This window comes from Narcine bancroftii, chromosome 5 (genome assembly GCF_036971445.1).
Source record: "Narcine bancroftii isolate sNarBan1 chromosome 5, sNarBan1.hap1, whole genome shotgun sequence".
Classification (NCBI taxonomy): domain Eukaryota; kingdom Metazoa; phylum Chordata; class Chondrichthyes; order Torpediniformes; family Narcinidae; genus Narcine; species Narcine bancroftii.
Window position 1 is genome coordinate 139,925,063 of NC_091473.1, and position 25,266 is coordinate 139,950,328.

At 44.5% G+C, this 25,266-nt stretch overlaps 1 protein-coding gene across 7 annotated transcripts in view; it reads left to right on the top strand.

Annotated features, from left to right (window-relative positions):
- Positions 1-25,266, top strand: part of LOC138764011 (bromodomain-containing protein 3-like) — a 160,325-nt gene that overhangs the window by 76,548 nt on the left and 58,511 nt on the right. For all 7 annotated transcript variants that reach the window (XM_069939194.1, XM_069939197.1, XM_069939200.1 and 4 more), the window contains exons 7-9: positions 221-349; positions 2,308-2,493; positions 13,254-13,441. In XM_069939194.1, coding sequence (XP_069795295.1) covers positions 221-349; positions 2,308-2,493; positions 13,254-13,441 — 503 coding nt within the window. The remainder of the gene's footprint in view (positions 1-220; positions 350-2,307; positions 2,494-13,253; positions 13,442-25,266) is intronic.

A 25,266-nucleotide genomic window follows, 5' to 3' on the forward strand; every position in this document is an offset into this window, starting at 1 on the left:
TCATGTGAAAAAATGTGTATTGTGGTCTGCAATTTGATCATTATAAACATTGAAGTGAATTCATTTTAGAGCATTGGAAGTATTTTTTTAATTTGATCAGTATCAGTAACCAACATTTTCAGGGATGGAAATTCAAACCTTAATGATCATCTAAAATTGTCATGGGTTAAGATTTAATGCACTTGATTCTGATAGTTTTTTTTTCATCTTTTCTTGGAAGAGAAAATTACACAACCAAGAGTACAAAGATAGAGAAGGGTTTGCTGCAGATGTGAGATTAATGTTTTCGAACTGTTACAAGTACAATCCACCAGACCATGAAGTAACAGCAATGGGCCAAAAACTGCAGGTGAGAGCACTCTGCTTGCGTTCTTTGAATTTATAATCTGGGCATGTCCTACAGTGTTGCTATTGGCAACTTTACATAACCAAAAATGCATAATTGACGCCAACTCTGACTGCTGCATTTACTTCACCCCATCAGAAGTATTTTTGTTGTTGTTTCATCCTTCCCTCAACCTCTGCTAATTTGATTTTCCTTTTCCCAGTTCTGACAGAGTACAGAATCTGAAACGACATGGGTTTCTCTTTCCACAGACACTGCCTGGCCTGTTGATTTGTTTCGAGTATTTTGTTTTTATTTCAGATTTTTTTTATATACTTAATTAGGAAGTTACAATCTCACTGATTGCAGCTGCCACTGTAAACAGAAAATTGAGAATTGATTTTTGGCCTGAATCATAGTCACTCTGCAAGTAAATTGGTGGTACCACAAAATTTGAAATATTCATTCAGTGAACCGGTGCGGACTCGAAAGGCCAACATGGCCTGTTTCCGCTCCATATGGTTAATAGTCCCTCACTAAAAGGGCTGGAGGGCTTGTATCTAAACTGTAATGCTCTGATTCCATGGTAGTCAGAACTGAATAAAAATAAACATATCTGATGCACGATCTCTAATGTGGTTTAGCAGGCAGACTTCCTAGTATCTCTTCTGGGAAACTGCAGAGCTTGCCTCTCCACTTGAAGAGCAGCCGAACACTGGAGCACATTCTAAAGTTCTGGACTTGCAAGTCTTTGCTCACACATTTCTCCATTGTTGTGAAGATACAGCCAACAGTTTTTTTTTTAAATGAGAAAGTCTAAGCCAATATCGTATTGGCACAATATTTTTAGCTCCTTTGTTTTTTTGTTATTTTTTTCAGGCAATTAGATTTGACAGTAGGTCTTGAGCAGTAGGACTGTCAGATATATTATTCAAAAATTTAAAATATTCATTCAGTATGTTTAGTATTTATCTGTCTTGGATGTCATCCTCCTTGCTGGAGAGAGTTCTTTCTGTGTGATCTTAGTTTAAGCTCCATTATTGTTTTTTTAAATCCATTCCCATTGACAGGTAAACATATTGAACTCTACAAAAGGGGTGAAATTTAACCACTACACAGATTTGTATGGATTTTTCTTGCAGTCTTCTACTTCCTTGTTTGCACATTCATCCAAAATGAATATGGGCATACATGTTTGTCAAAGTCAACCTGTCTTCTTGATTCAACTTCCCTCTTTGGGGAAAGCATGAGGTGGGATCTGCAATCTTTCCTCAAGTTGCAGAAGCCAAGTCTCACTTCACACTTCTACACCCACAGATCGATACTCACCATTTTCTCTGACCATCTGCCCTCAATTCATCCATTCCCATTAGCTGAAAACAGATTCAGGGTTGATGAGGAGGTCTGGAACAAAAGTTCCCAATTGTTTCTCCTCTGAGTAAAACCAGATTGATAAATTTTTCTTCCAAGCTTATTAAAACTTCTAAACTGAGAACATGATAGAAAAAGAAATGTGTTTGCTTCCTTTCTGTATCTTTTGGTGCAATGATTATTTGATATTTCCCTTCCACATGTACCAAGATCAATTATGAATTTGAATCTGAATTTGATCACACCATTTATGTTAAAGAGAGACTAACCAATAACATTAAATGTTACAACATTTACACAGAACAAATAAGAACCCTATTGATCTGAAATGTGTAGTTCACTTATTAAAAATTGATTTCAAAACAAGCACCAAATAGATTTTGGTTCATATAAGCTGAATTATTTTGAATTAATTTGCATTTTGCGATGTTTCAGTCTTGGGAAAGGATAGAGTCCGAAATTGATTATTTCATTGTTATTTCAAATTTCCTCATTTGTCTGGCGCAAGTAGATTAATTCCCATTTAGAGCTTCATTGCTTAACCTCTTACTATATTGTCTTTCTTTCTCTTCCTCTTGTGTGAATGTAAATTCATGCATAATCATACACAGGGTGTATTTGAGATGCGTTTTGCAAAACTATGTAAGGATCCTGTAAAAAGTTCAATTTTGGCCCAATCTGCAACCCGAATCACTGAATCATCAAGTGAAAATAGTTGGGAGAGCTCCTGTGCTGAAAGTAGCTCTGAAAGCTCAGGAAAAGAGCAAAAGAGGTGCCTTGCCCAGCTTCAGGTCCAGGTAAGGAAAGAACTGGTTTGAATATTGTTTAATTGATTCCCTTTTTAATTTATTTCATTTTTGTACCCTTTATCTCAACTTGTTCTTTCCTCCACTTTTCTGTACTGCACTCCACCTTCTTGGTTTTGAGATTTAGCTCACCACACTCCTGGGATGCCGATGATTCTTATTTTTGTCAACTAAGAACTTTTTTTTTTGTTTTGCCTTCTCTCCTCCACACCCCCCCCCCCGAAAGAAAATCAGAATGTTACTTGCTCTAACCTTTTAGTGGCCTGATGACACAGCTGTAAATTCTGGAGTTATCTTTATTAATTTGATATTTGGATTGTTAAATCTCTTTCTGGTATCTAACATCGAAAATGTACATTATCAAATTCCATTTACTGCCTTAGTTCACCTCTCTAGCCCCCCCCCCCCCCCTATTTTTGGATGGAAAATGTCTTATTGCATCTTTAATTTTGTCACTTTCTTCAAGATAGCAGAAATGTGATTGTGGATGTGTGAAATTGAATGTATTTTAACACAGGAGAGGTCAAAACAACTCTGATCCCATTGAATATATAAGCAATGATAAGTTTTGGAACGTGAGTGTGGATGTATGTAAAGTGGCCAACATGAGTGTAGTATAAGACAAAAGACACAGTTAATCATCTGGAAGACCCATTGATTTCTCTCTCTGACAAATGTAAGCTAGAGCTGAACAATTGTGACTAAAATGGTCTGCCTAGTTAGGACTCTGTTTTTTGTTCCAGTAATATTAAGTGGTAGTGTAACTAATCTTGCAGTTTGAATAGTGTATTTCCTGTTTATTTTTTTTTAAATCACGTCTTGGAAATTCTTTTCAGATGATGAATAGCATTGTATCTCCTGGCAAAATAAGTAGAAGCTTTAAGACTTTGATAGAATTGTTATCAAAGAATTTTAAGAAATAAGTGCATAGAGATCTCTAATCTTTTTCCTTGCTATTCTCCTATTTGCTTTATTGTAATAGAGGAAAAAGCAATTTTGCTATTTTTACTTTATCAATTATATTATCTATCTATATTTGTAAATCAAAACTCATCACTGTGGTGGTACACCACCAGTCTACTGCAGGGGGAAACCTCTGTACCTGCAGAAGAGCACGAGAGGCCAAAGCAACACCTGGCCAACTGTCAATCACCTTCCGGGATGTAAGCCAGATCCAGCCCTTTGAAGACGGTCTCAGACCTTGCAACAGCATTCTCACAGCCAGCTCTAAGGAAGTTTATGTTGAATAAAGCCTGTAGAACAGACTTTTTTTGAGTCTTTGCTTCTGTTCGATAGCGCACCACAATCACTAGATTTTTTTTTAGTCACTAGGTACGAGGTTAGGGATTGCCCTGAAACTGCGTTATAACTTTTCTGGCCTTTTTTATGGACCTTTTCTTCCCTTTCAAATAACTAAATTTAATTTGGCAGGACAAAAGAACTATGATAAAGCTTTGGAGCGTAGATACAGAGAACTGCAATGTGTTCGCTATTGGAATTGAGAGAAATTGGAAAGATCAAGAGATCAGACTGTTGAGAAAGGGAGACTGACTGGAATGGGTTTAATATATATTTGGCATCATACATAGCAGGCAAAAATAGCTAGGTGAAATCTGTGGTAACAATGGTGACCTGGTTCAAACAAAAGGAAAATGGATGTAATATTTCTGCTCACAGTCTGTAACTAGGTCTGGATGAGGTTTATCCTGGGTTGTTGAAGTGAGTATGGAAATGGTGAATAGTCCAGTTTGTCTTCCAAAGCCATCTCATGTATGGGGTTTGGTAGGATTGAAAAATTGTGGCCACCAGACTGGAATATCTTGGACCTGTCAAAACTTTGGAGGCTGAAGCAAGGATTTATTAGTGTGGCTACCTGTAAAAAAAACTGCATCAATTGTGCCGAGATTGAAGTATGGTAACAAATAAAAATAAGATTTTGTCTTTTTTTTCACAAAAATTGTATGAACAAGATAAGAGAGGAATTGGGCAGCATGGACTGGGAGCACAAACTAGTTGGTGGGACAGTGAAGACTTTCAAAGAGATTTTTCACAGTGCCCAACAAAAATATATTCCCAGATTTAAAAAAAAAAGGGCAGGAAGAGAGGGAAGAGTCAACCTTGGTTGACTAATGCACAGAGACTAATGCAAGGGAGGAACTGAAAGAAATCAGTATCTCTAAGGATATGGTCTTGGGGAAATTGATGGGATTGAAGGAAGATAAATCCCAAGGGCCTGATAATCTACATCCTAGGGTACTTAAGGAAGTGGCCATTCAGATAGCAGATGGTTTAAGAATTATTTTCCAGAACTCGATAGACTCAGGATCAGTACCCATGGATTGGAGGGTAGCTAATGTTACCCCACTATTTAAAAAGGGGGGTAGAGAAAAAGCGGGGAATTATAGGCCGGTGAGCCTTACATCAGTAGTGGGCAAAATGATGGAATCCATTATTAAGGATGTAATAGCGGAGCATATGACTAGCAGAGAAGGGATCGGACGGAGTCAACAAGGATTTACAAAAGGTAAATCGTGCTTGACAAATCTATTGGAATTCTTTGAGATGGTGACAGGTAAAATAGATGGGGGAGACCCAGTGGATGTGGTGTACCTGGACTTCCAAAAGGCCTTCGATAAGGTCCCGCATAAATGACTGGCTTCCAAAGTCAAGGCTCATGGGATTGGGGGCAAAGTATTGATGTGGATTGAGAACTGGCTGGCAGGTAGAAGACCGAGAGTTGGGATAAATGGCTCGTTTTCTGAGTGGCAGGCGGTGACCAGTGGGGTGCCACAGGGATCTGTACTGGAACCCCAGCTGTTCACAATTTACATTAGTGATCTGGATGAGGGGATTGGATGTAATATCTCCAAATTTGCAGATGACACTAAGCTAGGAGGGATTGTGTGCATGGAAGAGGAGGTCAGGAAGCTCCAGTGTGATTTGGATAAATTGAGAGACTGGGCAGATACATGGCAAATGCACTACAATGTGGATAAATGTGAGGTTATCCACTTTGGTAATACAAACCGGAGGGCAGATTACTATTTGAATGGCAAAGATTAAGAGATGGGGAAGTGCAGAGAGACCTAGGGGTACTTGTACACCAGTCTCTGAAGGCAAGCATGCAGGTACAGCAGGCGGTTAATAAGGCAAATGGTATGTTGGCCTTCATATCAAGAGGGTTTGAGTATAGGAACAAGGATATCTTACTGCAGCTGTACAGGGCCTTGGTGAGACCACACCTGGAGTATTGTGTGCAGTTTTGGTCACCTTATCTAAGGAAGGATGTTCTTGCAATGGAGGGAGTGCAGAGGCGATTCACCAGGCTGATACCTGGAATGGCAGGAATGACTTATGAGGAAAGATTGTGCAAATTGGGATTGTACTCGCTGGAGTTTAGAAGATTGAGAGGGGATCTCATAGAGACCTATAAAATTCTGGCAGGACTGGACAGAATGGATGCAGATGGGATGTTTCCAAGGATGGGAAAATCCAGAACCCGGGGCCATGGTTTGAGGATAATAGGCAAACCATTTAGGACCGAGATGAGGAGGAATTTCTTTACCCAGAGGGTGGTGAATCTGTGGAATTCATTGACACAGGGCAGTAGAGGCAGGTTCATTAAATATATTTAAGAGGGAATTAGATCTATTTCTTCAGTATAAGGGTATTAAAGGTTACGGAGAGAAGGCGGGGACGGGGTACTGAACTTTAAGATCAGCCATGATCTCGTTGAATGGCGGAGCAGGCCCGAAGGGTCGAATGACCTACTCCTGCTCCTATCTTCTATGTTTCTATGGTTAACTAAGGAAATAAAGTTAAGTATAAAATTAAAAGCTCATGTACAAAGTAGCCAAGGTTAGTGAGAAACTGAAAGATTGGGAAAACTTTAAAAGACAACAAAGGACCACGAAATGAGAAATGAGGAAAGGGAAGAACTATTATGAAGGTAAATTGGCACAAAATATAAAAAGCAGATAGCAAAAGATGTTATAAATATATAAAACAGAAGAGGGTGGCTAGAGTCAACATAGGTCCCTTGGAAGATGAGAAAGGGAAATTGATATTCTTAGGCATTGAATAGATATTTTGTCAGTCTTCACTGGTGGAAGACACGTCCAGCATGACAAAGAGTGGTGATAAGGATGCGAAGGGAGGTGAGGGCTTCGATTTAAAAAATAAATAAATAATTGTTACGAAAGAGATGGTGATGAGCAAAGTAATGGGACTGAAAGCGGACAAATTCCCTGGTCCTGATGGGATGCATCCCAGGGTACTGAGGGAAATGGCGGGAGTTATCGTCGATGTGTTGGTAGTCATTTTCCAAAATTCTCTGGATTCTGGGCATGTCCTGGCAGATTGGAAGACAGCAAATGTCACACCACTTTTTAATAAGGGATGTAGGCAGAAGACGGGTAACTATCAGCCAGTTAGCTTAACATCTGTAGTCAGAAAAATGCATGAAGCTGTCATTAAGAATGAAATAGTGAGACATTTAGAACAAAGGGGTTCCATCAGGCAGATGCAGCATGGATTCAGAAAGGACAGATCTTATTTGACAAACTTGCTGGAGTTCTTTGAGGATATAATGGGTGTAGTAGATAGAGGGGAACTGATTGATGTTGTATATTTGGATTTCCAGAGGGCATTTGATAAGATGCCACACAAGAGACTTATCAATAAGATACAGATGAAAGGAGTTGGGGGAAGTATATTGGCATGGATTGAGGATTGGTGAACTGACAGAAGGCAGAGAATCGGGATAAATGGGTGTTTTCTGATTGGCAGACAGTGGTAAGTGGGGGGGGGCCACGGGGTGGGTGCTGGGCCCGCAGCTGTTCATCATTTACATTGATGAAATGGAAGAGGGGACAGAGTGTCGTGTAGCCAAGTTTGCAAATGATACTGTGGTAAACTACTGTAATGTATAATTATCTGGTCAAGCATGCCTATTGGCCAGTTGTACCTGTGGCCCCTCCCCATTCTTATATAAAGGTAGTTGTTCCACACCCCCCTTCAACTCAGTGCAACACAACTGAACATAGCATATGCTATGTTCTCAAGTGAATTAAAGCCTTTTGGTTTCTCTACAATAGTCTCCTGAGTGATTGATGGTTCAAACTTTAATTCACTTGAAGTTTTCTACAATGGAGCAGATCCTCAAACCAGAAAAACTGGAAATCGATCCTCAATCACCTGAGGCATATACCAGCTTTGAACTCTGGCTGTTTTGAGGAATTCCTGCAGGCCTCATCTACCATTGTGCGATCAGAAACTGACAAACTGCAAGTACTGTACTCCTGGGTCAGCACCTGGGTGTACACCATGATCAGGGATGCCACAATGTACCAAGAAGCCATGGACACCCTCAAAGGCCACTACCTGCATAAGATCAATGTTGTTTATGTTAGACACCTTCTGGTGAACAGAAAGCAACAACCTAGTAAGTCAAATACCAAATATCTCCAGGCCCTGTGAGCACTCAGCAGGGCCTGTGAATGCAAAGCCGTGTCTGCCACGGAGTATTCAGAGGACCTGATCTGGGGCATCTATGTCATGGGGATCAGGTTGAATGACGTATGACAGAGACTTTTAGAGCGAGGGGAACTCAGCCTGCGGAGAGCAGATGAGCTGGCAGGTATGCTGGAAGTGGCTCCAGAATATGGAAGCTTACTCGATTGACAATGTGGGCACCTCATAGTCACCCCAGTCACAGCCATCCTGGGATGCGTCACCACTCCTTCCACTAACGACAGGACTACAGCATCGGTGCTCCACGAAAACTTTCTGACACTCTCAACTAGCTCTAGTAACAACTCAACAACAGCTGCAGTGTTCTGGGAACCCCAAAACTGTGAAATAGGAAAAAGAATAGAATGGTCATCGACTACAGTCAGACCGTCAATAGATACACTCAATTGGACATTTACACCCTTCCGCGAATCACCGACATGGTTAACCAAATTGCTCAGTATGAGGTCTTCATGACCATCAATCTAAAGTCGCGTATCACCAGCTACCCATCCACTCAGAAGACTGCTGGTATACAGCGTTTGAGGTGGATGGCTGCCTCTACCACTTCCTGCAGGGTCCCCTTTGGCGTCATGAACAGTGTCTCGGTCTTCCAGCGGGATATGGACTATATGATGGGATCAGTACAAGTTACAGCTCACTTTCCTATATCTTGAAAACGTCACCATCTGCTGCCATGACACGCAGGACCATGATGCCAATCTCCAGATTTCTCAAGACAGTCAAGCTCCTTAATCTGACGTACAACAAGGCCACGTGCATGTTCCGCACAACTCGCCTGGTCATCCTTGGCTGTGACATGAGAATGACATCACTGGCCTGGACCCAGACTGCATGTGACCAGTCCTGGAGCTTCCCCTTCCACACAGCCTCAAGGTCCTATTATACTCAGTGGATCTCCAATTATACAATGCAAAGCCTGCCCCCTTATCAAGCTACGTCTTTCCCCCAGCTGAGGAGGCTTGTGTAGCCTTCAACCACATCAAATCTAACATAACCAAGGCCACGATGCATGCAGTGGATGAATCCACCTCTTTTCATGTGGAAAGCAACTCATCAGATTTCGCCCTGACAGCCACCCTTAATCAGGCTGTCAGGCCTGTCGCATTTATTTTCTGCACACCCTGCAGGGCCCTGAGATTCGATACTCCTCAGTCAAAAAAGAGGCCCAAACCATTATTGAGGCAGTGCGGCACTGGTGCCATTACCTGGCTGGTAAGAGATTCACCTTGCTTACTGATCAATATGCTGTCGCGTTCATGTTGAACAATCTACAGCGGGGAAAAATCAAAAACTATAAAATACTGCGGTGGAGAATAGAATTAACCACTTATAACAATGACATCCTGTTCCAGCTGGGGAAACTTAATGAGACACCAGATGCCATCTTGTGGTACTTGTGCCAGCACCCAGATCGAAACCTCCATAATGATGTGTCACCCCAGAGTCACCAGGTTCTTTCATTTTGTCAAAGCACTCAACCTGCCGTATTCCATTAATGAGATCAGAAGCATGACAAAGAACTGCCAGGTCTATGCTGAGTGCAAGCCACCTTTCTACCGGCCAGATGGGGAACAACTTATTAAAGTCACTTGCCCCTTAAAACAGCTCAGTGTCAGCTTTGAAGGACCCCTGTCCTCCACTGACTGTAACAGGTAATTCCTTGACATCATTGACGAATACTGCTGCTTTCCATTTGCCATCCCCTGGTCACACATGACTGCTGCCACAGTCACCAAGGCCTGGCGTACCCTCTTCACTCTATTTGGTTTCCCTAGTTACATCCACGGCGACCAGGGGCCTTCCTTTGAGTGACAAGCTCCACCAGTACTGTTGGTCAGAGGCATTGCTACGAGCAGAACCACCAGTTACAACCCCTGGGGCAATAGGCAAGTGGAGAGGGAGAATGCTACAGTCTGGAAGACTGTCCTTTTGGCCTTGCAGTCAAATAGGCTCCTAGTCTCCTGCTGGCAGGAGGTTCTCCCGGAGGCCCTCCATTTTATCAGGTCCCTGCTGTGCACTGCCACTAATGCTACACCACACAAATATATGTTTTCCTCCCCCAGGAAATCTGTGACAGGAACCACACTACTGGAATGGCTGACATCCCTGGGGGCCATCTTGCTCTGGAGGCATGTGAGAGGAACCATAAGTCTGACCCATTGGTCAAAAGGGTCCACCTCCTCCATGCCAACTCTCAATATGCTTACATGGCATTTCTGGATGGACACAAGGACACTGTTTCCATCGGGGACTTGGCTCACTCAGGGGCCCTGGAGACTGCTGCAAATAACCCCACACCCTCCTTACAGTTGAACACACACGACGCACCCTACCTCTGGTATCCTGCCTCTGCCCCGTGGGAGAGTAAACCAGGCACGGTGACTACCCATCAGCACAATACTGATAGATATGAACAGGTGCCTGAGACCGTCCAGGACTCTGCTGCTGCAGTGCAGCCACAACCAGTTCTACGACAGTCCCAGCTGAACTTATGACTTTAAACTGTAAGCGTGTAACTTTGTAAGTTCCACTTCACCCCGCAGGACTCTTTAAAAACAAGGGGTGAATATGGTATATCATTGTAATGTATCACAGTGCGGCTTTCGCGCAAACAGAGGAACTACTGACATGGTCTTTGCCCTCAGACAGCTCCAAGAAAAGTGCAGAGAACAAAACAAAGGACTCTACATCACCTTTGTTGACTTCACCAAAGCCTTCGACACCGTGAGCAGGAAAGGGCTTTGGCAAATACTAGAGCGCATCGGATGCCCCCCAAAGTTCCTCAACATGATTATCCAACTGCACGAAAACCAACAAGGTCGGGTCAGATACAGCAATGAGCTCTCTGAACCCTTCTCCATGAACAATGGCGTGAAGCAAGGCTGCGTTCTCGCACCAACCCTCTTTTCAATCTTCTTCAGCATGATGCTGAACCAAGCCATGAAAGACCTCAACAATGAAGATGCTGTTTACATCCGGTATCGCACGGATGGCAGTCTCTTCAATCTGAGGCGCCTGCAAGCTCACACCAAGACACAAGAGCAACTTGTCCGTGAACTACTCTTTGCAGACGATGCCGCTTTAGTTGCCCATTCAGAGCCAGCTCTTCAGCGCTTGACGTCCTGTTTTGCGGAAACTGCCAAAATGCTTGGCCTGGAAGTCAGCCTGAAGAAAACTGAGGTTCTCCATCAGCCAGCTCCCCACCATGACTACCAGCCCCCCCCCCCCCCCCCACATCTCCATCGGGCACACAAAACTCAAAATGGTCAACCAGTTTACCTATCTCGGCTGCACCATTTTATCAGATGCAAGGATCGACAACGAGATAGACAACAGATTCGCCAAGGCAAATAGCGCCTTTTGAAGACTACACAAAAGAGTCTGGAAAAACAACCAACTGAAAAACCTCACAAAGATAAGCGTATACAGAGCCGTTGTCATACCCACACTCTTGTTCGGCTCCGAATCATGGGTCCTCTACCGGCATCACCTACAGCTCCTAGAACGCTTCCACCAGCGTTGTCTCCGCTCCATCCTCAACATTCATTGGAGCGCTTTCATCCCTAAAGTCGAAGTACTCGAGATGGCAGAGGTCGACAGCATCGAGTCCACGCTGCTGAAGATCCAGCTGCACTGGGTGGGTCACGTCTCCAGAATGGAGGACCATCGCCTTCCCAAGATCGTGTTATATGGCGAGCTCTCCACTGGCCACCGTGACAGAGGTGCACCAAAGAAAAGGTACAAGGACTGCCTAAAGAAATCTCTTGGTGCCTGCCACATTGACCACCGCCAGTGGGCTGATATCGCCTCAAACCGTGCATCTTGGCACCTCACAGTTTGGCGGGCAGCAACCTCCTTTAAAGAAGACCGCAGAGCCCACCTCACTGATAAAAGGCAAAGGAGGAAAAACCCAATACCCAACCCCAACCAACCAATTTTCCCCTGCAACTGCTGCAACCGTGTCTGCCTGTCCCGCATCGGACTTGTCAGCCACAAACGAGCCTGCAGCTGACGTGGACATTTACCCCCTCCATAAATCTTCGTCCGCGAAGCCAAGCCAAAGAAGAAATAATTATCTTGTCAAGCATACCTATTGGCCCCTCCCCACAGGCTTCTGCAAAAAGGTGGCTGTTCCACAGCCCACTGCAACTCAGTGCTGGACAACTGAACAGTAAGCATATGCTATGTTCTCAAGTCTATTAAAGCCTATTGGTTTCTCCATAGTAGTTTTCTGAGTGATTGATGGTGCATCAGATACAAAGTTGAGTGGGAGAGCTAATTGTTCAGAGGATGTGGATAGGCTGCAGAGTATAAAATTAAGTTCGGTGAGTGGGCAATGGTCTGACAGATGGAATACAATGTTAGTAAATGTGAGGTCATCCACTTTGATAGGAAAAATAGAAGAGCAGATTATTATTTAAATAGTGAAAAACTGCAGCATGCTGAAGTGCAGAAGGATGTGGGAGTGTTTGTGCATGAATCACAAAATGTTTGGTTGCAGGTACAGCAGGTTATTAAGAAGGCAAATGGAATGTTGGCTGTCATTGCTAGAGGAATTAAATTCAAGAGCAGGGAGGTCATGCTGCAACTATACAAGGTGCTGGTGAGACTACACCTGGAGTATTGTGTGCAGATCTGGTCTCCATACTTGATGAAGGATATTCTGGCTTTGGAAGCAGTCCAGAGAAGTGATCCCAGAAATGAGGGGGTTGACCTATGAGGAGAGACTAAATCGCCTGGGATTTTACTCACTCGAATTCAGAAGAATGAAAGGAGATCTTCTAGAAAAAATAAAATTATGAAAGAGATAGATTAAGATAGAGGCAGGAAAATTGTTTTCACTGGTAAGTGAGACCAGAACTAGGGAACACAGCCTCAAGATTCAGGGGAGAAGATTTAAGACAGAGATGAGGAAAAACTGTTTTTCCCAGAGTAGTGGATCTGTGAAATTATCTGCCCAGGACAGTAGCTGAGGCTACTTCATTAAACTTATTTAAGTTCAGTTAGATATATTTTTACATTAAAAAAAAAGAAATTAAGGAATATGGGGAAAAGGCAGGTAGGTGAAGTTGAGTCAACCATGATCTTATTGAATGGCGGAGCAGGCTCAATGGGCCGGATGGCCGACTCATGCTCCTATTTCGTATGTTCTTATGAAATATGAAATTAGTTAAATTTCCATCAATATTATATAATTATTCCTCTATTCCTACCAGTTGAAAGCAGTACATGAACAACTCACAGCATTAACACGTGGTCCACTCTCTAAGTTGAAGAGAAGAAACAGAGTCAGAAAGGAAAAGAAGAAAAAAGAAAAAAAGAAATCAAAGCATTTTGACCAGAATAAAATAAAATCCAAGCAATCGCAGAGAAAAAAATCAAAGAAAGGCTCTTTGGAAAGCAGGTGCAACAGATTTTGATTTTTTTTTCCACTTTGTGTTACAGGCACTGAATGCAGTGCCAATTAATTTAATGCAGAATGCAACAAGGTTGGGGAGGCTAAGAAAAAAAGTTAGATAATTATGAGCATAAGTCTTGCTTTTTTAACTCGTGGCAATGTTTGTTCTTAAACACAAACTTTACAAAATTACTTTATATGTTTTCCCCAATTGAATTTGGCTAATGATTGAAAATCAAAAAATACAGATGTTGTAAAGGTGAAGATATAAACAGAAAGCTCTGGGAATACTCATCAGGTCAGGTTACTCTGGACAAAAACCCTTCTTCAAATCTGGGAAAGGGGGAAAGAAAGCTATATTTATGTTGAAGAGAGATTGTTTTAAAAGGAAATGTCACTGATAAAGTTGCAGAAGTCGTTCAGTCGATGGCTAATGAGGACAGTTAAAGAAGAAATGGAACAAAAGCAATGAAATGAGACGAATTGGAGCTTGTGGATAGACAAAAATGTGGAAAAATGTAAAATGCATGTGTTCTGAATGTGTCCAGCTGGTCAGGTTGTGTGAGTTGTGACAGTCCTAGTGTTGGGCCTGCGTCACTCTCACAAGATTGATGATTTGCAGCTGAAATGGGCATTTCTGATGTGGAAGGGGAAATTTACCTGAATTTATAGCACTTAATAATAGCTCCCTGTTATGAACTAATAAAATTTTATTAGTACTAACAAAGGAACAGCAGTGGAAAATTCACCAGACAAATTCAAAATAATAGTTTTTATTAAACTATCAATAACATAACAATTCTTATATGTGTGCGTGTATACAATATATAATGTATATATAATGTGTGTACATGTAATATATATAACATTATATTTATATACATTATATAATATACACATTATATAATGTGTGTGTGTGTCTCTCTCTCTCTCTAAATATATATAAATTTAGTCCACATAAACAAGAGGAAAGTCATCCACCACTGAGGCATCTCCCTCTTGTCCATTGCTGGGAAGATTCTGGCCCGTGTCCTGCTCAACCGCCTTCTCCAACACCTTGAGCAAGGTCTGCTCCCAGAAAGCCAGTGCAGCTTCTGTGCTGAACGTAGAACCGCGGACATGATTTTTGCTGCGCGCCAAATCCAGGAAAAATGCCAGGAGCAAGACAGCTACCTCTTCGTGACCTTTGTCGATCTAACCAAGGCTTTCGATATGGTCAGCAGAGAAGGCTTGTGGAAGATTATGGAGAAGTTCTGCTCCCCCAGAAAGTTCATCACAATCGTCCGGCAGTTCCCACGATGGTATAATGGTGAAAGTTCTGGGTGACGGCGAAGAGTCAGAGGCCTTCCCTGTGACAAATGGTGTCAAACAAAGCTGTAACTACGAAGAAGGAATCCACATCAAGTACAAGATTGACGGCAGGTTGTTCGACTTCAGGCACCTACAGGCAGTTACAAAAGTGCAAGAGATGGTTATCAGAGACTTCTTATTTGCTGATGACTGCGCACTCAACGCCAACACAGAGCAGAAGATGCAGCATGAAATGGATTTCTTCTCACAAGCCTGCGACAACTTTCGTCTCACTATCAGCACCAAAAAGACTGAAGTTATGTACCGGCCTACCCCAGGAAAGCCATACCAGGAGCCGCACATCACGGTGAAGGGCCAGAACCTCCAGGCAGTCGATAACTTCACCTACCTGGACAGCATACTCTCTTGCGCAGTGAACATAGACGCTGAGGTCAACAACAGGATTGCCAAGGCCAGCGCCACCTTTGGGAAACTCCATGAGAACGTCTGGGAGCAGAGAGGACTCAGCCTTACCACCAAGCTGAAGGTCTACTGTGCAGTGGTCCTTACCACTCTCTTTTACACCAGTGAGACCTGGACACGCCAAACAGCTCAACCACTTTCACCTGAGGTGTCTCCGCAGACTCCTCCACATCAGGTGGCAGGACAAAGTCCCTGACACGGAAATCCTGGAACGAGCTGGGCTCTGCAGCATCTACCCCCTCCTGCTGAAAGCCCAAGCCAGATGGGCTGGGCATATGGTCAGAATGCCAGACAGCTGATTGCCTAAGCAGCTGCTGTACGGAAACTGTGTCAGGGCAAGTGCTTAGTCGAGGGCCAGAAGTCAGGTGCATCATCGAGACGCAACGAAAGCACGCTGTGTGCAAGGCCCGAGCAGCATCCACTGCCACGACAGCACCCATCCACTTGTGTCCCACATGTGGGCGAGCCTTCAGGGCCCAGATTGGCCTCACCAATCACCTCCAGACCCACAGCCGCCAATCTCCCATTTGACTTTGAAGTCATCTTTGACTACGAAGGACAAACAAAAATAAAACTATTATAAATGCGTATATTTATGTATATGTGATTAAATCCCAAACTATTAAAGTTTAAGCTTGATTCTGAAAATCATTTTTAAAGTCCAGTTTCAAGCATCTTGTTGAATGTGAGCATCTTTTTAAATTGTGCTTCAGAAGTAATTATGAAGCAAGAGTGAAGCATCTTTAAATTGTTGCTTAAAAGCAATAATTAAGTATTTTGAAACATAAAATCATCAGACTTCTTTAAAACTCACAAATTCCTTTTGTAGAGTTGTTTTGAAAACAGTGTTCCTTCATATGAACTAAATTCCTTCATACGAACTAAATTCTTCAATCCTCCATTTGATTGATTTTCCACAAACCACCTCCTATTTTCCTTGAGAATTACTGAGTCTATATCTTTCACGATGGTTTTGAACTTAATCAAAAGTGACCATTCCTCTGGACACACATGAGGCTGCCTCTCTTTTAAAAGAGCAGTCAGAGTGGCTATTTTCTTTTAAAATACCACTGGGTGTTTCTTCTTTTAATAAGAATAACACTGCTTTTGAAACTTCTTCTCTTGACAGGGAAAGCAATCCTGTATTCACAGGTGGTAGTGTTTCTTCCAACTGGTTTCAAAATGTCTCTCTCTCTCTTCCAGACATGTTTCTATGAAATCATGTGACACAACATCACTACTGTTTCAGTTCATTTCTGTCCAAAACACAACTTGTCACCTCACATTCACAAAATCTAATGACCTCATATCTGTTTAAGTGGTTATGACTCTGGAAAATTTACACGGGTCATTCTAACAGTACTTGAGTTTTTAAACAGCTGCCAGCATAATGCTGAATGTACACAAAAATGCTTTTAAGAACCACACATAGTTCTTGAGTTTCAATTAAGAACATTTCAGTTCCATTATGCTTCTATTTTTCGGATGCTACAACTCAAAACTGAACTCCCTTAACACATTTCCAGATACACCATTGCACTATGACCTGAACATGACCCTGTATCCAGCCACAAGCTAACTTTACTAAGAAGTGTATATTTTATAACTAAAGATTAACACAAATCTATTACATCCCATAATCCATCATCTGGATTACCTCTCTATATCTCAATCCCTGTGATAACCCTGGTCTTGACTTCTCAAAGATATTCACTTTATTTTCTCAATTCCCAATGCATAATTATATTGTTTTCTCTCCCTTCCAATTCTGAAGAGGGATTTTGACCTGAAACATTAACTCTGTTTTGCTTGGCAAACTTGTTGCCTGATCAATTCTGACATTGTGGGTAACACTGTGTGTCATTTGAATAAATTGTGACTTGGGGGGGTGAAAATACAATGGTTGATTATTGTTGAATTGTTTTTTTAATTGGTTAATAAATTCCAAGGCAATTATGGAAACTGATGAGAGATGGATATTATAATGTAAGAACTTACCAAAATATATCTCTTATCCAATACCTTTTAAAATGTTTGTGGAACCTACATCGGGACAAGTAACTTGTTCGATTCACCCACTTCAGTAATTTTTCAAAAATCGTGGCTTGGGAAGAAAATTATTTAATTATGTTGGGATTAGATTTCTATTTTTAAAAGAACTAAATAAAAGCTCATATTAATTATGTCAAAGTGCTTAATTTAACCTACAGTTGAAGTCATCAGATGTTTAATTTTCTTATGGAAGATGAAAAGCAACTTTAAAATTTAAGCATTTTAATTTCTTTTAATGATCAAAAATAACATTGCACATTTACCATTGGAGGGGGGTGCAGGAAGACCATGTAGTATCTATTATAATGTAAATTACAGTTGAAAAATTCTTGGCTCAAGTGGAAAGACAGATGGTGCAACGATTAGGCCAATTTATTTCCAGTAGAGTACAAGTTAAAATGAGAATAAATAACCTGAAAGATGCTGTCAAATTGAATGCACTTTTATAAAGATAAAATGCCAAATAAAGCACTCAATTTAGAAACTTGATTATAAGGAGTTGAATGATATAATCTTGCTGATAAATGTGATTACAAAAGGTGTCGTAAACTGGATGGTATCAAAATTTATACTGACATTGCCTGCCATCATTAGTTGTTGCTGAAACCAACATTCTGGAGTCTAGAAGATGGTAGCCATTGAACCTATTCTTGTTGACGTAGCCAAAATTATTTTTTTTACATTTAGACATATAGCATGGTAATAGGCCATTTTGGCCCCCAAGTCCGTGCCGCCAAATTAACCTAAAATCCCCAGTACGTTTTGAATGGTGTTAGGAATCTGCAGCCCCCAGGGTAAACCTACACAGACATGGGGAGAGCATACAAACTCCTTACAGACACCGCAGGATTCAAATCGCAGGTGCTGAAAAGGCATTGCGTTAACTGCTATGCCATCCGTGCTGCACGTGTTTCAGGTATATGCATTCATACATTTTTAATAATGTACTGTGAAAATTTTGATGTGCTACAGAATGCTAGTAGATTATAAAATTTAAGATTATAAACTTAATCCTCTTATCAAGTAAGATTGATACTAGTCTGTCTGTATCTGGGATTTTAACCCTTCAAAACTGGATGATTTTGTTGGATTGAGTATACACATTTTTGAATCTGCCAGACTTAACACCAATCCTTGCACATCCTGCAAAAGTGGGTATTTTTTTGAACTTTTATTTCCATATGCAATCATATCATGTGAACTCACAAACAAAATATTAAATCATATAACAGCACATCAATCTTTATTGAATTTGGTTCCTGGAGGCATCACAGATTTAGGTACCCAATTAACCTCATTCTAACTAATATGCAGTCACCTATATATTTAACCATATGCCCATTGTGACATTTTCAAGCTTAAAGAGGAGAGGGTCAGAATAAATCTTAGTGAATTTATACTGTCATCCCTATATATGTACTTTTTTATGTACTTGTACACAATAACAATCTCATCTGACTACATTACTCCAATTACTTGTAGAGTGCGTCAGTCGAACTCCTTCCCACTATTGAGATTGCAGAGAGGTTATGTCCTTAATCAATCTTGTTAACTGTAGTACAGTATTACCGGTGTCCACTTGATGTTGAAAACATCAGTCCTTAGTTGGAGTTTAGGGCTCATGCTTTCCATCAAATATACACTTTTTAATCTTTCCCTCCATTGTTGGACAGTTGGTGGCTTTACATTTCTCCATAATACTGTAATCATCTTCTCTGTGATCAACAGCGACACCCCAAGTAAACATGCCTGGTTTTTGGTATCTATATCCTTTGGAGTCACTCCCAATATAAAATATGCTGGCTCCAAAAGTAGGCCTATCTCAATGATTTGCTCACTTTCCACCTGAATATCCTTCCAATAATCTCTAGGTTCAGTGTTAATGCAGAATTTTGGCTCATGTTGTCCCACTTCAGAGTGAGGTACTTTGTTTCATCAACATAAACTTTCAATCTTGTTTAAGGTTAGGGGTTTGGAAAATTTAAATGTATTGTGTCAATTTTTTATTATTATAGTTGTACTTTGGGAATTCATATGTATGATTATTCTTGCAGTACTTTTCTTTGTCTCTTTTTTTCTGTAGCACATCCCATAATTGTATTTAACAAACTTTTACTGAAAATCAATACAAATATTTTAAAAAGAAAAGAATATCTCTCTGTGGTGCGCTGTTAGCCAGAATCAGACACACACAAGGTAAAGACTGTACAACAGGCTTAAATCCACAAAGACTTCCATAGAGCCAGGCTGGCTGTAGCTGCAGTAACTCTGAGTGAGACTTCGGGAGGCTGGCGCAGGCTTATATCCCAGAGGGTGATTGACACCAGACTGGGTGGGGCTTGATCCATTCAGGTCGACTGATTGACAGCCGGCCAGGTGTTGTTCTGTCCCCTTACACTCCTGCAGATGCAGATGTTGCCCCCTGCAGTAGGCTGGGGGTATACCACCACATTAACCCCCTTTTTTAAAATTGTCCCGGGGGGGGCAGTAACAAAGAATTGTACCCACTATACAAAATACAATATTTATAGATTGAGACGATCCGGCAGCCGCCGGAGTCTCTGTGACCATCATAGGACTGGCTTCTGGTCACTGGTTGGAGGGGAAGTAGGGGGGTTGGCGGCAGGAGTCTGAGTGACTGGTGTGGTGCCGCAAGGAGGGGTGGCCAAGGGGGCCAGGGTCGATGTGTGAGAGTCGTATTGGTTTGGTGGGGGGGCAGGTTCATCTCCCATGGCTGAAGCGGGCCCCTGGTGGAGGACAGGGATGTATACCTGGTCGGCATCATCCTGGGCTGAAGGATACTGTAAAATGGTGGGTGCTTCTGCTGGTGCCACGTCCCTGGTTGAGACGGTGTCCTCCCTGCCACTGCCAAACCTAACATAGGCGTAGTTGTGGTTCGCATGTAGGAAGAAAGCCTGCTCAACCAGGGGTTTGGCCTTGTGTGTCCATATGTGCTTACACAGGAGCACTGGTCCCGGGGACGCCAACCATGCTGGGAAGGACATTCCAGTCGCTGACTTCCTGGGAAATGAGAACAGATGTTCTTGAGGGGTCTCATTGGTAGCAGTACACAGAAGCGACCGAATGGCATGGAGCACCTTGGCAGGGCGTCCTGCCAGTACTCAACAGCCCACACTTTTGATTTAAGAGCCAGGAGGACTGCCTTCCAGACCACCCCGTTTTCGCATTCCACTTGCCCATTGCCTCTCGGGTTATAACTCGTCGTGCGGCTAGTTGCGATGCCCCTCACAGTCAGGTACTGGTGCAGCTCATCACTCATGAAACTAGACCCCCGGTCGCTGTGGATGAAAACAGGGTAGCCAAACATGGTGAAGAGATAATGAAAAGGAAGGCGTGAGTACTCGTCCACGACCATGAAATCCATGCCAAGACGCTCGAAGGGCTGAGTGGCCTTTACGACATGGGCCTGGGGCAGGCAGAAGAAACTAGGTTTACACTCCTCGCAGACCCGGCAGGCCTCGGTCATGTCCCTGATGGTATATGGCAGGTTCTGGGACTTAATGAAGTGGTACAACCTGGTCCGCTGCTGCTCTCCCTGTGCCCGGACTGGGGCCGCCGCCTCCAACTCTCTGCCCGGATCGGGGCCTCCGCCTGCCTCACTCGACCGAGGCCGGGGCCGCCGTCTCGAAGTACTCGAGATGGCAGAGGTCGACAGCATCGAGTCCACGCTGCTGAAGATCCAGCTGCGCTGGATGGGTCACGTCTCCAGAATGGAGGACCATCGCCTTCCCAAGATCGTGTTATATGGCGAGCTCTCCACTGGCCACCGTGACAGAGGTGCACCAAAGAAAAGGTACAAGGACTGCCTAAAGAAATCTCTTGGTGCCTGCCACATTGACCACCGCCAGTGGGCTGATAACGCCTCAAACCGTGCATCTTGGCGCCTCACAGTTTGGCGGGCAGCAACCTCCTTTGAAGAAGACCGCAGAGCCCACCTCACTGACAAAAGGCAAAGGTGGAAAAACCCAACACCCAACCCCAACCAACCAATTTTCCCCTGCAACCGCTGCAACCATGTCTGCCTGTCCCGCATCGGACTTGTCAGCCACAAACGAGCCTGCAGCTCACGTGGACTTTTTACCCCCTCCATAAATCTTCGTCCGCGAAGCCAAGCCAAAGAAAAGAACAACCTTGTGACATCCAGATGGCAGAGGGACTCATGCAGTGCCTGCAGCCTGTCATTGTCCAAGAGAGGACATCGGGGGAGTCATTAAACTTTCCAGGGTGGTACTGGATGTTGTAGCTGTAGGTTGCCAGCTCAATTCTCCAGCCCAGGATCTTGTCATTCTTGATCTTGCTCTTGTGGGTAGTGTTAAACATGAACGCCATGGCCCGCTGGTCCGTGAGGAGGGTCAATCTCCTGCTGGCCAGGTAGTGGTGCCAGTGGCAGACTTCTTCCACAATCACCTGGGCCTCCTTTTCAATGGCGGAATGCCCTAGCTCGGAGCCGCGGAGGGTCCTAGAGAAGAAGGCGACAGGACACCCCCCCCCCCCTTGGTTGAGGGTAGTGGCCAGGGCTAACTTGGAGGCATCGCTCTCCACCTGGAAGGAGGTGTCCTCATCCACGGCCTGCATCGTGGCATCCGTGATGTCCTGCCTGTTGTGGATGAAGGCTGTCTGCGCTTCGGGTGGGAGGGGAAAAGTTGTAGCTTGGGCCAGTGGGCGGACCTTGTCCGAGAAGCGAGGGACACACTGCGAGTAATAGGAAAATAGGCCAAGGTACCTATGGTGAGCCTTTAGTGTGAGGGGGGGGGGGGGGGGAAAGAGATAGCTCCATTAATGGGTGCATCCTTTCTGGATCTGGGCCATGATGTACCCCAGGATGGTGAGGCGGATGGTGCTGAACACACACTTCTCCTTGTTGTAAGTGAGGTTCAGCTCCCCGGTCATCTGGAGGAATTTTTCCAGGTTTGCATCATGGTCCTGCTGGACACGGCCGCAGATAATAACGTTATCCAGATACGGGAACCTCGCCTTTGGCTTGTGCTGGTCTACCATGCGATCTATCTCCCAATGGAAGACAGAGACCCCATTCGTGACCCTAAAGGAAACTCGGTGGAACTGGTACATGCGCCCGTCCACCTCGAAGGCAGTGTAGGGCTTGTCCTTCAGGTGGATGGGAATTTGGTGATACGCCGACTTCAGGTCAATTGTGGAGAAAACCCAGTAGCGGGCTATCTCGTTGACCATGTTGGCTATCCTCGACAGGGGGTAGGCATCCAGTTGGGTGTACCAGTTTATGGTCTGGCTGTAATCCATGACCATCCTCTGCTTACTTCCCCCTTTGACCACCAGGACTTGGTCTCTTCAACGGTTGTTATTGGGCTCTATGACACCTTTGCCAGGAGTTGCTGCACTGCCTTGATAAAGTCTCTGTCTGTGGCGCAATAGCACCTACTTCTTGCGGCGATTGGCTTGCAGCCTAGGGTAAGATGTGCCAAGAGCGTCGAGAATTGATGCGTAGAGTGGAGAGGCCGCAGTTGGCCGGGGCTGGTAGGTTGGTGCACTGTTGAGGTTGGGGCCCCCCGAAGGCAAGGGTGACACTCTGCAGTCTTATCCTTGGTGGCGAGGGTGATTGAGAAGGTGGTAGGGTGGACTTTTAATCTCAAGGAGTGGCCCACACTCGGGTGAAAGAAGCTCTCAGTGCTGCCACTGTCGAACAGGCACTTTGTTACCTGCCTGTTGACTTGCACGTCCATTATAGAGCACCCGAGGTCATGAGGGATGTTCTGGTTAGAATGGTGGCAGCCAGGACCATCTCGGGATCAGGGTTGTCACTCTCCGGCTGTGTGCGGCGATTTGAGGCATGGGGAGCGTCGGTAGAGCGGCCTGGTCATCGCTCATGTTGACCACGTCATCGTGGGGTGTGGTGTGTGGCAAATAATGACGTTTGGAGGTGTGGGGAGCATCGGTGGGGCAGCCTGGTCATCGCCTGTGTTGACCACATCGTCCCCGTCATCATCGGGGGCCCTCCATGTCGGCCTCTGACCAGCCCAAGATGGCAGCGGCACGCAGGTGCCCGCAGCATGGCTGGCCTCCTTCCCTAGCTGTGTTCGTTGCGCCGGGGGAAGTGATGTCATCACGGCTGGCAGAGGTGATGTCATTATGTCAGCTGGAAGTAATATCACACCATGAGCCGGAAGTGGTGTCATTGTAGTTTTCTATGAACGGCGCTGGCGAGGGCGGGGGCTGGTCCAAGTGCACGAGGGACACGCTGTGATTGTCACTAGCGGGGCCAGATGCTGCACCGTCAGGGTCGGGGAAGGCAGAAGTCATAGTGGGGACAAAGGCGGCGCTCGGCATGCGCTTGTGGAGGGGTCCGCAGGGGAGGTGGGGAGGTCAGAGTGGGCCACTGAGCTGCTGGCTGGTTTTGAGAGGCACATTTTAGCAAAGTGGCTTTTCTTGCCGCATCGGGAACACTAGCCGGGCAGTTTTGGTGCGATCGTCGGTCTGACCCACACCAGGACCCACAGTACTTACAGGGGTGCCGGGCACCTGCCGCAGCGATGTTCTCTTCCCCTGCTTGGTCTGGAGCTGCAGTGTGAGGGGGCCTGGGGGAACCTGAAGGCTTCGATGTGTAGGGCTGCATCTTCCAGGATTTGGTCCACTTCCCCCGTCTTGGTCAGGGTATCGATACTATCTTCCAGCAGCTTCTGCCAGATAGCCCTCGAGTCTAGCCCTCAGATGAAGGCATCCCGAATCAGCCTCTCGACTTCCTCTGCGCCTACCCCGGATTCAGCCAGACATGGTCGGGCCAACTCTCGCAGGTGTCCCAGGTAAGACTCAGCTGTCTCCCCGGGTTGCTGGGCTCAGGTATTGAGGAGGTACTTGCAAAGACAGCATTCATGGGGGGCTTGTACAAGTTCACGAGAGTGTCCATTGTGTCCTTCTATGTGGAGCAGCCTTTGGTTGTCTGGAAGGTGTGGGGACCCAGCTTTGACTGGAGTAGGACCAGTCTCTTCTGATCTGAGTCCAGGATGCCTCCTGTGTGTGCCTCAACGATTGCTTTGACTGCATGCCACCAGATCTCGAAGCGTGTCTGGGCTTCCAGATGGCATGGGTTGACTTCGAGGCTTCCTGCGCTCAGGAGTTTTTCCCATGCAGCCATGAGAAAAAAGTCCTTTTGTGGATTAAATTGTGGTGCGCAGTTAGCCAGAATCAGACACACACAAAGTAAAGACTGTACAACAGGCTTTAATCCACAAAGACTTCCACAGAGCCAACAACAACTCTGAATGAGACTTCGGGAGGCTGGCGCAGGCTTATAACCCGGAGGGTGATTGACATCCGACCGGGTGGGGCTTAATCCATTCAGATCGACTGATTGACAGCCGGCCAGGTGTTGTCCTGTCCCCTAACAATCCTGCAGGTGCAGAGGTTGCCCCCTGCAGTCGGCCGGTGTATGGGTATTGTGGTGAAACACTATTGGTGGGATGTCGGGCGGGCCGATGGCATTGCGGGGCGGGACTTCCTCATCGTGGAGAGAGGGGCTGGGGATGAGCATGGAAAGCTTGTGCATGTAGATGTTCACTAAGAGTATGGTCAAATAAAGCAAGCTACAAACACACCTCCAGGCTCAAGTTAGTTTTTATTACGAGTGTGTTTGAACCAAACACGACATGGTGTCAGAAGTGGAGCAGCGAAAGAGTAAAAATGAAAGAGATGAGCTAAGATGGAGGATGGGCCTGAACATGTGGAGGCACCTCCAAGGCAACTTTCACGATAAAACCTCCAGAACCCTTAGATTTCTCAAAGCCACAGGAGTGGGAGAGGTGGATAAAAAGATTTGAGCGCTTCAGACTGGCAAGTCATTTAAATAATTCCTCTGAAGCTAGCCAGGTGAAAATGCTGGTATACTGCATGGGGAGGGGCGGGGGAACGAGGCTGATGACGTGCTACGGGGCCTAGACTTAATGAGCATACAGCGGCAGCAGGATGATGCAGTACGGCGAGGGTTCGATTATTATTTTGTTACGAAGAAGAAT